This window comes from Heloderma suspectum, chromosome 11, assembly GCF_057233095.1.
Source record: "Heloderma suspectum isolate Gila_16-S chromosome 11, 16-S_ref, whole genome shotgun sequence".
Lineage (NCBI taxonomy): Eukaryota > Metazoa > Chordata > Lepidosauria > Squamata > Helodermatidae > Heloderma > Heloderma suspectum.
Window position 1 is genome coordinate 42,219,948 of NC_139468.1, and position 14,758 is coordinate 42,234,705.

Consider the following 14,758-nt stretch of genomic DNA (forward strand, 5'->3'; position numbering starts at 1 on the left):
CGTGTCAACCCCTTTTAAGGAGACACTCCCTCCTCCATTCATTGGAACTCATTATGGGATCTGTTTTTAGTCCCCTAGGCCCTTGTGTTGGCAGCCTCAAGGCTCTTACCTTAAAGTAGCCCTTCTCGGAGTGACCATTGCATTTCCCCAGAGGGTGGGGGAGCTTTCAACACCTCCTGTCCAAGAGGAACTGTATGCATTTGGTTAGAGTAATTCTGTGCACTGAGCCATTTTTCATCCTAAAAGAGTCAATTTTCAATTCTGGAGGAGAAGCCGGGAGTGAATATGACCTACCTTTTGTCCTAAGCAACTTTGTGTGAAGGGCCTGAAGGCATGCTTGAATAAACAGAACAAATGAGGCACTTGGACCATCTGCTCATTTCCTGTCAGTGGGAATGAAAGGGCTCCACTACTTTGTGGGCAGCTGTAACTTGTTGGGAACGCATGAGGAGTTCCAAGGATCCTACAGCTTCAGAAGCCATCAGGGTGCACTTGCCACATGGGGTGGCTGCCTCTTGCACTAGGTAGGCACCTGTGCTTCCCAGTTGGCTTTGTGTATGGTGGACATGTGGGTCTCCCTGTCTACATTGGTGTAACCCTAGGAGTTTGTTGCCTTTTTAAATTGCGCTGGAACATCTCTTTCCTATTGGCTCTACAAGAAAAAGAAGTTGGACTTGCTGTAAAGACCCCTTGTGTACTCTTCTTAAGAGAACTAGTAGATATATCTGGGAGTAAATTAGTGTGTTTCTGTGTAAGTGGGGCCATGGACACCATTGCATGACCCTCCCACAGCCCCCAAGATAGGCTAGCTAGGATCCCCCATGTATTTACTCTCTTATGAAGTTGGTCTTGTCACTAACATTCTAGAATGATTTTTCCCCAGTTCTTAAAAAATATACATGCAGAGATTTGTACATATCCATAGCAATGAATGCATATGAAATACATTTTAGAAAGTTGTGATATAGATGCTGGATCAAACCACAGGCCTCTCTAGTCCGGCATTCTGTTCGCACAGCAGGCAACTATATGCCCCAATGGGAAGCCTGCAAGCAGGACATGAGCACAATAGCACCCTCCCGCTCGTGTTCCGCAGCAACTGGTATTGAGAGGCATCCTGCCTCTGATCCTGGAGTTAATACTGAGCAGGGGTCCCCAGCCTTTTTTGGTCGGTGAGCACATTTGGGATTTTGAGAAAGTGCTCTTGGAGCTCTCACCAGATGGCTGTGGTGGGGTTGGGGCTTGCCCATTCATAAAATGGTGGGCATGGCTGGTCACAAAATAGTCATTTCCCAGAAGGCAAACTGGTGAGACTAAAAGAAAAGGAACTTGCCCAAGAGCCCATGTACGAGGCAGAGGTTGGGTCAGGGTTCCAAAGCACAAAGACACTCTTCTTAACCCAAATGGAGGTGGCACCAGAGGGCAGCACTTCACTTTCGCAGCAAGCCGGCTAATTAAATAATTCTAGTGTTAAAGAATCTTAATTAAAATGAAAATCAGGAGGGGCAGGAAGGGTGGTGGGGGCCAAGGCACACGGTCCACAGGCACCATGTTGGTGACCACAGATGTAGAGCCATCATGCCTAGGAGTCACTGGTAGCCACCTCCTTCAGCTACAGTGATCTTTGAGACTGAGAGCACATTCCTCCCCAAAGGGGGTAGTAACAGCCCCCCTTTGGTTAGCTTGCCTTGTGAGGAGGAGGTGTGAATCATTTCCTGATGGCTCCTGTACCAAGTGTACATAGAATCACAGAATAGTAGGGTTGGAAGGGGCCTACAAGGCCATCGAGTCCAACCGCCTGCTCAATGCAGGAATCCAAGTCAGAGCATCCCCGACAGGAGGCTGTCCAGCCTCGTCTTGAAGGCCTCCAGTGTGGGAGAGCCCACCGCCTCCCTAGGGAATGGGTTCCATTGTCATATTGCTCTAACAGGAAGTTTTTCCTGATGTTCAGCCGGAATCTGGCTTCCTGTCACTTGAGCCCATTATTCCGTGTCCTGCACTCTGGGATGATCAAGAAGAGATCCTGGCCTTCCTCTCTGGGACAACCTTTCAAGTACTTGAAGAGCGCTATCGTATCTCCCCTCAGTCTTCTCTTCTCAAGGCTAAACATGCCCAGTTCTTTCAGTCTCTCCTCATAGGGCTTTGTTTCCAGGCCCCTGATCATCTTTGTTGCCCTCCTCTGAACCCTCTCCAGTTTGTCTGCATCCTTCTTAAAGTGTGGTGCCCAGAACTGGACACAGTACTCCAGATGAGGCCTAACCAGTGCTGAGTAGAGGGGAACTAGTACTTCCCGGGATTTGGAAGCTATGCTTCTATGAATGCAGCCCAAAAGAGCATTGGCCTTTTTTGCAGCCACATCATATTGTTGGCTCATCTTCAGCTTGTGATCGACAACAATTCCAAGATCCTTCTCGCTTGTAGTGTGGTTGATCCATGTATCCCCCATCTTGTAACTCTGCATTTGGTTTCTTTTTCCTAGGTGCAGAACTTGGCATTTATCCCTGTTAAATTTCATTCTGTTGTTTTCTGCCCAGCGCTATAGTCTATCCATATCACTTTGAATTTTGTTTCTGTCTTCCAAAGTATTAGCTATCCCGCCCAATTTTGTGTCATATGCAAATTTGATCAGCGTTCCCTGCACCTCCTCCTCCAAGTCATTAATACAAACGTTGAAGAACACTGGGCCCAGGACTGAGCCCTGCGGTACCCCGCTCATTACCCCTCCCCAGTTTGAGAAGGTCCCATTGATAAGCACTCTTTGGGTCCGATTCTGTAGCCACCTGTGGATCCACCGGATCGTTGTTTCATCTAGCCCACTTCTGCCTTTTCTTTGTCATCTGTCATCGTTTTGCCATCCTTATTTAGTAGCTGAACAACCATTTCTTTCCTCTGACTTTTACTATACACATAGCTGAAGAAAGCCTTTTTGTTGTTTTTAGCATCCCTCGCTAACCTCGTCTCATTCTCAGCTGTAGCCTTCCTGACGCCATTCCTGCAATTCTGTGCTACCTGCCTGTACTCTTCCTTTGTTACTTGGCCTTCTTTCCACTTCCTATATGTGTCCTTTTTTGTTTTCAGGTCATCTCTATGCTTTTTGTGAAGCCACATTGGCTTCTTCGGTTGTCTTCCACCTTTTCTTCTTGTTGGAATTGTTTGTAATTGTGCCTTGAGAATTTCCTTTTTTAAAAGCTCCCACCCATCTTGGACTTCTTTTCTCGTTAGAGTCGCTTGCCATCGGACCTTACTGATCATTGTTCTGAGTTTATTAAAATCAGCTTTCCTAAAATCCAGGGTACGCGTTTGACTATACTCTGCTTTTGCTTCCCTTAGAACCAAGAACTCAAGTACAACATGGTCGCTTTCCCCCAGAGTTCCTGTAACTGCTACTTTATCCACTAAGTCATCTCTGTTGGTTAGGATCAAGTCAAGGATAGCTGATCCTCTAGTTCTTTCTTCTACTTTCTGTAGGAGGAAGTTATCCGCCACACAAGTCAGGAATTTCCTGGAGGGGCCATGTTTTGCAGAATTTGTCTCCCAACAAATATCAGGCAAACTGAAGTCCCCCATTACTACTACGTCATGCATCCTTGAAACATTGGCTATTTGCTTTTCAAAAGTTTCATCCTCGTCTTCTTTGGTTGGGTGGCCGGTAGTAGACTCCGACCACCAGGTTCCTTTTATTCTTTGCTCCATTGATTTTGATCCAGATGCTCTCGACGGGGCTACCAAGCTCATCCTCCTGTCTTTCTTTGCAGAGATATGTATTTTTCACATACAGTGCAACCCCACCTCTCTTTCTGTTCCTCCTGTTCTTTTTGAACAAGTTATATCCTTCAATTGCTGTATTCCACTCATGGGAGTCATCCCACCAAGTCTCAGTTATACCTATCAAGTCATAATTTCCCTCCTGTATTAAGAGTTCAAGTTCGCTCTGTTTGTTTCCCATACTCTGGGCATTAGTATATAGACATCTAAGACCATGTGCTTCATAGTCTGGCTTTCTTCCTACATGTGTCTGAAGACTATTATTGGGCGCTATCAGAGCTGTTCTCTCTGTTGCAGTGCATGCGCCTACGTCCATTGTTACCCCCAACATTACATCTCCCTTCCCTGTAGGATTCAGTTTAAAGCCCTCCTGATGAAGTTCTTCATGCTTTGGCCAAACACTTTCTTCCCAGCCTTTGTGATGTGCAACCCGTCCCTTGCCAACAGCCCATCTTCCAGGAAGTATAGCCCGTGGTCCCAGAATCCACATCTCTCTCGTCGGCACCACCTTCGTAGCCAGTCATTCACCCGGAGTATTTTTCGTTCCCTTTCTATCCCTCTTCTAACTACTGGAAGGATGGATGAGAAAACTATCTGGGCCCCAAAGTTCTTGAGTTTCCTTCCCAGAGCTTCAAAGTCTGACGTGATCTCTTCGTAGCTCCGCTTGGCGGTATCATTTGTTCCCACATGGATGAGAAGAAAGGGATACCTGTCAGTGGGCTTTATGAGTGCAGGCAACCTTTCAGTCACGTCTCTAATCTGTCCTCCCAGGAGACAAAATACCTGGCGAGTCCATGGGTCTTCGTGACATACTTGGGTCTCAATCCCACGCATCAAGGAGTCTCCCACTACTACCACTCTTCTCTACTTCTTGTTGTAGGCCTGGGTTTTATCGCCTCTGTTTGACTGACCTTCAGCCTCTTGCTCACTCTCATGTAGGTTCCCCTGTGATTCTTCCTCTGCAGGCTGTCCTCCAGTCTCATCTGCAAGTACCTGGAATCGGTTCCACAGCTCCACTGCTTCCACTGGCGCAGAGTGGCATCTAGTTCTTCTTCTCCTAACTGTCACCCCTTTCCAAGGAGTATCCTCTACTCCATTTTTCTTCACCTCACCATTTCCCACTGCCTCATCTTGCTGTTGCTCTTCAAGCTTCTGGTCTGCCCTTTGCTGCTGTAGTTCCCCCATTCTGTCCAAGAACTCTTCATATTGTCTTATTCCCCGGAGGGTCAACAGTTGCCGCTCCAGTCCACTTACTTTTTCTTCCAGTAGCATGATCAACTTGCACTTGTTGTAGGTGTAGGCCATGTTGTTCTCAGGCATGAAAACAATCATGGCACACACCTTGCAGGTCACCACCACTGGAGAGTCTTGTCCTTCCATTGCCTCTTTTCCCTTTTTGTGTCTAGCTTTGTGATTGTTCTAGACAAGCCTGTACCTGCTCCTCTACTCAATAGAGGTTAAAAGCAGAGTCCCACTGGTGTGGAAGTGTGTGTTACAAGACAAATAAATGAAAAAAAGTTAGTTAAAAAATTTTTACAAATGAAAATAATAATTAAAAAAAAATGTTAGGGGCCTCCCCCTTGACCTCCCCTGCTGAACTCCCCTGGCCAACTCCTGTTTGCTCCCCCTGTCCGCTCGCTCTGGTCGCTCGCTCTCTGGGAGCTTGCTTGCTTCTGTAATCCCTGGAGCAGCTTGCTCTGCTCTGCTCTGCTCTGCTCAGCTGGGAGGCGGGAAACAGACTGAAGCTTCCCTCCCACTCAGCTGCTGGGAGTACTCAGGCCACACACCCCCAATTCAGTTGGCGCTCTCAGAAGCACCTGGTGAGCTCACAGCCACTCAGAAGGATAAAGGGCAGCCCCCTGGGCTTCCTGCAGCCCGCTTACCTCTTAGCCTCTGTCTCCTTTGTCTCTTCTACCACTGCAACTCCCCTGGCCAACTCCTGTTCACTCGCTGTGGTCACTCGCTCTCTGGGAGCTTGCTTGCTTCTGTAGTCCCTGGACCAGCTGGAGCAGCTTGCTCTGCTCTGCTCTGCTGGGAGGCAGGAAACAGACAGAATGGACCTGCACAGTAAGTGGAGCTTACTTCTCTGCGGTTGAGTTGTCATTGTATATAAGGACGCACAGCATTTCAGCGGCACTCATTCTGGTTCATCACAAGTTATTTGGGATCCACATTACAATCCTAACTTCAGTTTGCTCTCCCTGGCAGGAGCGGCGGGTAGCAGCTAAGCAGCTTGAGATGCAGAATAAGCTCTGGGTAAAAGACGAGAAACTCAAGCAACTAAAAGCCATCGTCACAGAACCAAAGAGCAGCAAACCAGAAAGGCCTTCTCGGGAGAAGGACAGGGAGAAGGCCCTGCAGAGATCACTGTCACCTCCACCAGTCCCTGTAAGTTGCCTCTCGTTCTCATCTGTGTGCGCGTGCACACGCACTATCGAGGCATTTTGGGGGCTGGGTATTTACAGTCTGTCAAGGTAACTTGGCTGTGAGTCTGCCAAGTTCCTTTGTTTTTCTCTTCATGCCTTCCTTCCACCCACATCTCAAAACATCTGGAAGCATGTTTTACCCTCATAAATTTGCTTAATCTGGACTGGAAGAACATGGGTCTTGCCGTGGGCTTGTGGCAGTGCGGAGTCCACAGGCTGGCTTTCTGTGAAGGATTTGTATTGGTTCCTCTCCTCTGTTCCTTGTTCACTAACTGCACCTCTCTTCAGTTTTCTAGTAACTGTGTCAGTCAGCTCCCTAACAACAACAACCACCACCACCTGCCTGCCGCAAGCCTGCCACAGCTGCACAGGCGCTCTAATTCTTGTAGCAGCATTTCCGTGGCCTCCTGCATCTCGGAATGGGAGCAGAGGACGCCTACTCACAGCAGCAAGCACCCCAGCGGTGGCATGCCCAGAGGCAGGAGTAGACAACAGGAACCAGAGCAAGCTAGGCACTGTGTCATGTCAGACAGAAGGCGGGGCATGTGCTGGATCGGAGCCCTTGAGGTCCCTGGCGGTAGAGAGGCACTAGAGGTAGAAGAGGACCTGTGCTGCAGGGTTAGTGCTCCTCCCAGCCACGGCTGAAATGGGGTTGAGTCTGGTGCAGTGGCTCAAAGACCACCCTTCCCCAAAGTGGCCACTGAGAGGGCAGTCAAGGTTAACTGTTCTGGCACTCCTCCCCTAGGGATGGTGCTGTTGCCAAGGGAGTTTCTGAGAGCCCGGAACAGAACGCCAGAGCTACCTGTGCTGCCATTGGTAGAGCTTCCAAGCCTGCCACAAGTTCAGATTCCCAAACAAACAACACCCTTCCCAAACGCATGTAAGGTGTGACCAGCTCTTTTCTAGAAGCCCTCATAGGAGCTGGCCTCTTCTCCTGCTTCCAAACATCTTTCACTGCACACCATATTGTCTCTGTACGTGGCAGCCCATGTGGCTTTTGCTGTCCTCTGGGCAGGTAATGGTGGCCACAGGAGTTATTGTCCCTCTGCTCTTGTCAGTGGGCAGCATCTGGACAAACAGTTTGTGTGATGGATGTGAGTTTCACAGCTTTAAACCAAGGGCCTTGTGCACTAACTTAGTCCTTATTTTCGGTGAACTGGGTCAAGACAAAGCCCCTCTAGAGAATGGCAGCCTGAAGGCCATGCATGTCCTGCATGTCTTCTGCTGTGTTTGTGGCTAGGTGGCCTCAGTTCAATGATTGTAATTGGCTTTTCATGTAATCAAACAGTCTTGCATACTCAGTTTTCTTAATGCAAACCTGGCTCCTTATTTTCTAAATTGCTATGGCTTTGTATGTGTGTGTCCTGTAGCCTAAAATGAAAACTATTCCATTGGGGATTGCTTTCATTGAATCTGTGGCCAGCCAGTCTTAATCTCCAATCCAGTTCTTAATCTTAAATTGATTACTGCTGTACCTAATCATAATCATAGGAATACAGGAAGCTGCCTTCTATTGAGTCAGATCATTGGTCCGTCTAGCTCAGTATTGTTGACACTGGCAACATTTCTCCAGAGTTTCAGGCCAGGGGCCTTTCTTAGCCCATACCTGGAGGTGCCAGGGATTGAACCTGGGACCCCCTGCATCTAAAGCATGTGCTCTACCACTGCGCTACATGCAATCCCTCTCCAAATTGGTCTTCTGACCACCATCTCTAGTTACAAGGGTTACAGCTGCTGTATAACCAGATCATGGTTAGTCTGCACCTGCTGCTTATGATGGCTGGTGGCTCCCATTGAGCACATAAACAAGTCCATAAGGATACCTGGGGGCTAGGATAGCAGCAATTGCTGCACACAAGAAAAGACTGGGTTTACTGGCAAAAGGAGGGCAGGAGAGGCTTGTTGGACCTTGCGTTGGCATGCAGGTCACACACAAGGTCCACCAAACCGTCTCTTTCTCAGCATTCATAATATCGAACTGCAGGAAGCGCCCCCCTTTGTATGGCAGGCCCCTGCGGATCCTGGTCATCCTCTGCCCTGTTAGCCTCCTCAGGGATGGGAGGGGGTGGTCACAGCCAGGGCAGAAGATGAAGAGGCTGGGCCTTCAGTAATCCGTGCTCCTTGCTTTTGGGGAGGGGCTGCCTTCTTGACTTTGCCCACGGGACCTCAGGGTGTCTTAAACTATTAGTAAGCTTCAAGTTCAAAGGCATCTTTGTTGGCAATAGCTGTTTAGGCCAGTCTCTAGCAGGCACCGACAAATGCTCTCCCAAAATCCAGAGGAGTGCAAAACTCTACTAGTTTTGCTCTCTTAGGGCACAATCCTATGAGGATAGGTGGTCGCCTCCAGGTTTGGAGGCAGCTGCCTATCTGATGCAGGGCAGGAGAAGCACGGAGGGGATTGTCGTCTCTGTGCTTCAGCCGCCCTGCATTTGCGTCTAGACAGCCAATTTCAGCTGTCTAGTCGCGGGAAGGCGAAGTGGGGGAAGTGACTGCCGGACGACACATAGGATGTGTCATACCAGCATTTCCGCCTTCCCCACCCCGGAATGCCCTGTTTTTGTCACTCCGTGCTCCTTCCAAGGCAGTGGGGGGGGGGTGTCAGTTCCCAGAAACTGACATATCCTATGGCCATCTAGCCGCTGACTAGCAGCCATAGGATTGCTCCCTTAGTGACTGTGCAAGTAATGCTGAAACTTTGAGAATCCAGGCAACAAATGAAAGGGAGTGATTAATCTCCTCTGATCAAAAAGCCTATTGCAAACAGGAGGACAATGTTTCACCTATGACGGATCTAAAGCAAGGATACAAGTAGACTTTTGCGCATGGAAACTAATCCCCACCACCACCACCACCACCAGCTTGGTCCTGGTCACTTGTATCTGTCCAACTATTTGTTAGCACAAATTCAAGGCTACTGTTATGCTTGCCCTTCTTTTCTTCCACCCCACCCCACCGCAAATACCAGGAGTGCGCACGTAAAGATTTATCTTCAGAGTTAAGTGTAAATTGTAAGTGTTGGGAATTAAAAGAAAATTACTAAAAAAAATTCCCCACAAGTTCTTTTAACATGGCTCTACAAGTCGACCAGGGCACAGAATATGCATTTTACAGCTATAAACTTGGGAGAAATTTGCTGGTGATCACACTGTTGCTTCATTAATTACTTAATTATATTTCTATACCACCTAATAGCCAAAGTTCTCTGGACAGTTCACAACAATTAAAAACATAAAATACAATATAAAAGTTCAAAACTACAGTATAAAATAAAACCCAGAATAAAACTTGTCAGCAGTGCAAAGATTTAAAACACAGAAACAGATTTAAAACAGAAACTGAAAGACTAAAATGCCTGAGAAAATAAGAAGGGCTTCATCTGGTGCTGAAAAGAGCAGAATGTAGGTGGCAGGCAAACTCATTCCACAACTGGGGTGCCCTAACAGAAAAAGCCCTCTTAGTAGCCACTCACCTCACTTCGTTTTGTGAGGTCTCCCAGAGAAGCCTATCTTAGGGTCAGGGCAGGTATATATGGGAGGAGATTATCCTTCAGGAAACCTGGCCCAAGGAATTTCAAGCTTTGTATGTTAATAGCAGCACTTTGAATCGGGCCCGGAAATGGACTGGTAGCCAGTGCAAATGGAAAATACTGGCATAATATGTACACATTGGCCAATTTCCATTAATAATCTCTCTGACCTGTTCTGGACCAGCTGAAGTTCCTGGGCTGTTTTCAAATGCAGCCCCATGTATAATGCATTGCAGTAATCCAGATGAGAGATTATTAGCCTAGCTACAGTTATCTATGTTCTATCTCTGTCCAGATAAGGCTGTAGTTGGTGTATCAGCCTAAGCTGATAAAAGGTGCTCCATGCTACTGAGTCCACCTGTGTCTCAAGTGACAGTTCTGGGTCCAAGAGCACCCCCAAACTATGAACCTTATCCAAGAGCAACCCCCTCCAGAACAGGTTGAACATCACTTAGCTGGGCAGACAAACCACCCACTAACCATACCTCCATCTTCTCTGGATTGATTCTGTTTATTGACCCTCATCCAGTCCATTACCATGTCCAGGCACTGATTCAGAACAGCTACTGCTTCACCTGGATTTGATGAAAAGTAGAGATAGAGCTGGGTGTCATTTGCATATTGATGACACCTCAGCCCACGCCTTTGGATAATCGCCCCCAGCAGTTTCATGTAGATGTTGAACAGCATGGGGGACAGAATAGAGCCCTGTGGAACCCCATAGTATAGCTATCAAGGCACGGAGCAATAATCCCCCAGCACAACCTTCTGGAAATGGGCATCCAAGTAGAAGTAGAATGGTGTGCCTCCAACTCTCAACCCAGACACCCTACCCAGAAGGATACCATGGTCGATGGTACTGAAAGCCACCAAGAAGAACAAGAGAATCAACATGGTCACACTCCTCCTGTCCCTCTCCTGGCAAACGTCATCCCATAGGGCGACCAAGGCAGCTTCCATTTCAAAAGCAGGCCTGAAGTCTGACTGGAATAGATCTAGATAATCAGTCTCATTCAAGAGTGCTTGGGGTTGGCCAGCAACAACCCACTCAAGCAAGCACCTTGCCCAGGAAGGGGATGTTGGCAACTGGTCTATAGTTAATGTCTTCTGGGCCCAGGTTAGGCTTTTTCAGGAGTGGTCTAGTTACCTCCTCCTTTAAAGAGGCCAGTACCACTCCCTCTCTCAAGGAAGAATTTACAACCTGGACCCAGCTGGCTATCCCTTCCCTATTAGATGTAATAAGCCATGAAGGGTAAGGGTCGAGGACTCAGGTGGTTGACTGGACTAGGCCAAGCCCCTTGTCTGCATCCTTGAGCCTCCATAACCCACTCCTTTTGTGATCCGATTAGAATGCTCCGCCAGTTCGTCTCAGGCACAGGCGTTCTCGCTCAGCTGGGGAGAGATGGGTGGACCATAAGCCTTCCTCCAATGTGCAGACTGAAACGGTCATGCAGCCCCACGTACCCCATGCCATCACAGTGGCAGCTGCAAATGAAAAGGCATTGGCTAAATGTGACAAGTACATGTTGACCCACCAGGAGCTGGCTTCTGATGGGGAAATTGAGACAAAACTGATTAAGGTAAAAGGGATTGGCGGGGGCTTCCAGATAAAAGGGATTGGCGGGGGCTTCCGGGTGGGTTTTGCGGGAGGCACTGATGCATTCACTCTGGGGGTGATAAAGAATGCACCATCAGGTCTGCCTTGCATGTCAGTTTTCCTTGGTATTGATGGCACCAACCAAACTCTGGGGCTTATTGGCTCTGAAACAAGGGGAGTTCTTTGTGCCATTATAGTTGTCCACATTTAGCGCAAGGGTACTCTACCATGGACCTTGGGATTGTTTGCACGAGGGTAGTAGCTGTGGCCCGTCATGCTAAACTGTATGACACACTTAACTTTTTGCACTCTGAGGTGTGTGGTCAAGTAGGGAAGGAAACTTGATGGAGTTTTCAGACCTGCCTTCAACCCCACGCTAGGCCTCCTCTGGCAAGGCTGGTGTGACTCAGCTGGTCTGTGCTTCTGGAAGATCAGAAGAGGCCTTTTCCTTCTGCCCTTGTCAACATCTTTGTAAAGATGAAGTGTGGTTAAAGCAATAGACCCAACAGCTCCATTCAAAACTTCTCAATGCAAAGAGCGTATTAACTACTTCTTGCTTCTAGGGTGATGTTTACAAGACCAGAGGGGGTGGACAGGCAGTCCAGTTCACCGAGATTGAGACCCTGAAACAAGAGTCTCCAACGGGGTGAGTTACTCCCAGCCCAAACAGGTTCCTTGTCCTTTGATATCTCCGTGGAATGTATATGAATTCTTGAGGCTATTGGACGCTGGAGGACCTGGTGAGATTGCCATCATTAAATATGGGTGAGCTGGACTCCTGCTAGAAGGCCAGGAAATCCGTCTCCCCATGGACTTCTTCTGCCCACTTCAGTTTTGCTGGTAACCATTTAAATTTTTCATTTGCATTTTCCAAATGAGGAGTTAACCATGAAATGAAGTATAAATGCACCACAAAGGGAAAAATATAACCTCAAACAATCAAATAGCAACAAAATAAAATGCCTCTATTTGAGATCAAATCACAAAAACAAATACAGGGTACATAAACAAATATACAGACCAGCAACATGCTGAGATAGTCATGATGTGCTGGCAGTCTTGATGGAGGTTTTGCCTCCCCCTCTTCGTTTGTGGCTGGCTCGCTTTCAGGCAAGGGGTGGGCCTCTGAGTCCTCAGTCCTGCATCCATGAACTAGCGATGTCCCTCTTAATGGCTTTTCCTGTCCGTTGGGTAGAGGTTCCCATGTGTAATTTTTTTGCTTCTTCCAGTCGCAAGCGAAGATCCTCACCCTCAAGCCCTCTGCCACCAGATGAGGCTACAGAGTCAGAATGGACCGATGTAGAAACAAGAGTAAGTCTTGGGAAATGGGCCAGTCATGGCTTTGGCAGGGGTGGGGGAGGGGGCTGTTGGGCTGGCTCTTGACCTATGTGTCTCTGTCCAGTGTTCTGTTGCAGTGGAAATGAAGGCAGGATCTCATCTTGGACCTGGATATCAACATCATGCTCAGCCCAAGTAAGCCCTCTGCCTGACGCCACCCCTCACCCCCTTGGCCTGCCCATGATCCCCTCATGTTGAAAGAGGATTGCAGTTTCCTAAAAGTCTGCATGTTCCTGAGAGAGGCTGGGCATGGAGCCAAATGAGGCACCTGACAGTCTGAAGATGAAACGGAGGAGTGCTGCTTTGGGTGGGAGGGGGTGGACAGAAGGAATTAAGGTTTAGGATTGAAGAACAGAGTTTACTATTGAGGTTTGGCCTCTTGCAGATAGGTGCTGGCCATGCTGTGGAAGTGATCTATTCAGCTCAGGGGAAGAAAACTGGCAGTTTTACAAGACATGTTAACAGGCAGGAAAGAGGGCATCAGAGGTAAAAGAAAAGGAAAGGAAAAATAACCAGTCATCCGAAATTCTAAAAAAGACGACCATCAGCGCTTGGGGAAACCTGTATGGTAGAGTTGCAGAGGGGGCCAGACATCCCACAGAAGCCTCGCTTGTGCTGTGCCACTCCCCTGGCTGCCGCTGCCGCCACCCTGAGTTCCTGAGACCTCTTTGCTGGGTATCGCTCACGTACCCTGTAGATTCCCATTGCAGCCTTTTCCCTTTTTGGTGTCCCTTGTGGGATGCTGAGTCCTGCACCTGCCTGGCGCAGCTTCTCTGGCTGTTCCCTGTGTGTTCCCTTCCAAACTGTTAGCTAGACAGCTGCAGTACTGAGGAACGATCATGAGCACCGGCGCTTCTGGGGAAGCTGTTGGCAGCAGAATGTTGAGCAGCAGTGCAGCTCCTGTCGGGGAAGTGGCTAGAGGAATTGCTTGCACACCCTGGGCTCCACATGTGTGTTGCGGGCATGCAAAGGAGTTTTGGGGCTGGCAAACCTGACCGGATCACTTGGGGGCGGGAGGTGGTGAGAGAATTATGCAACAGCTTTTAATCTGCCATATTCCAATTGGTAGTTAAGCTTACGCTGTGTTTGTAATTCCTTTGCAGACGCAGGAAACCGTGAAGCGTTTGGATTTGTTTGTCAAAGAGTGTTTCAGGCTACATAGCTGGCTATGCTAGACAGTGGCTAAAGAAAAGAGTCAAATATATAATAAAGTACATCTTTTGGCCCTGCTCGACATCATGGCATTGAGGAAGATGGCCTTATTTTATTGTTACCTCTTGACTGTCTTTCTGTAAGGCTGCCCTTCTTGCATATGACCCACCTCTGTTGTCTTGCTCTCCTTCTTTCCGTGTGTATTTTTTTAAAAGACTGTATTCAAAATATGCTGCTATTTATTTAGCTGTCCTAATGCACTTTAGAATACCTTGGTGCCAGTTCTGAGTTGTAGTCCTGATTTAGCAATAGTGCTCTCTCCTCGCCCCACAGCTGTCAGTTCAAGATGGTGCTGTCTTTGCACTGGGGGCATTCCTGTACCTGCAGACAAGTGCAAAGAGGGCCTTGTCTCCTGCTGTGCATTCTGAGCAGCAGGAAGGAGTGAACTGTCAGGGTTGGTGACCTTCTCTATTCCTCTGTCTGCTATGCATGATTTTAACATATTGAGATGATTACACAGCTGTGTAGCGAGAGGATTATATCCATGTGTGATCTTAGACTGAATTTGCAAATAAAAACCTCATTCACAGCTTCTTGCATTCTGCGGCCTTTCTCATTTACTCCTGACATATCTGGCCTTCTCAAGAGTAAGAAACGGAAGCCTTCCATGCATTTCATAGCTAGCAGCAGCTATTGTAGGATCTAATAGTTCTGATCCAGGGTCTCTTCCTCCCTTCACTGCATCCTCTCCTCTGAAAATACATTGTGAGGGCCAAACTAGACATAACGTTAGAATCATCTTTGTATTTAAGTGCAAGTTCTAAAAATGCAAATAGTCTTGTTTCAGAGGGGGATCAGAGCAGATACGGAGGTAAACTCCTCTGATGCTAGTACTTGTATTGGGAACAAAATCCCCCGTTGGCACTAACAGTAGAAACTGACCACAGTGCAATC

At 48.0% G+C, this 14,758-nt stretch overlaps 1 protein-coding gene across 10 annotated transcripts in view; it reads left to right on the forward strand.

Moving 5' to 3' along the window:
- Window positions 1-14,402, forward strand: part of KIF23 (kinesin family member 23) — a 32,122-nt gene extending 17,720 nt beyond the window's left edge. For 4 of the 10 annotated variants that reach the window (XM_084817591.1, XM_084817593.1, XM_084817592.1 and 1 more), the window contains 6 exons: window positions 5,974-6,153; window positions 11,067-11,297; window positions 11,878-11,960; window positions 12,544-12,625; window positions 12,717-12,787; window positions 13,756-14,398. In XM_084817591.1, coding sequence (XP_084673717.1) covers window positions 5,974-6,153; window positions 11,067-11,297; window positions 11,878-11,960; window positions 12,544-12,625; window positions 12,717-12,787; window positions 13,756-13,771 — 663 coding nt within the window. In that variant the 3' untranslated portion in view covers window positions 13,772-14,398. Of the gene's footprint in view, window positions 1-5,973; window positions 6,154-6,479; window positions 6,810-11,066; window positions 11,298-11,877; window positions 11,961-12,543; window positions 12,626-12,716; window positions 12,788-13,037; window positions 13,139-13,755 lie in introns of all 10 variants that reach the window. The other 6 variants (XM_084817588.1, XM_084817587.1, XM_084817589.1 and 3 more) reach the window with 3 other exon arrangements.
- Window positions 14,403-14,758: the final 356 nt, after the last annotated feature.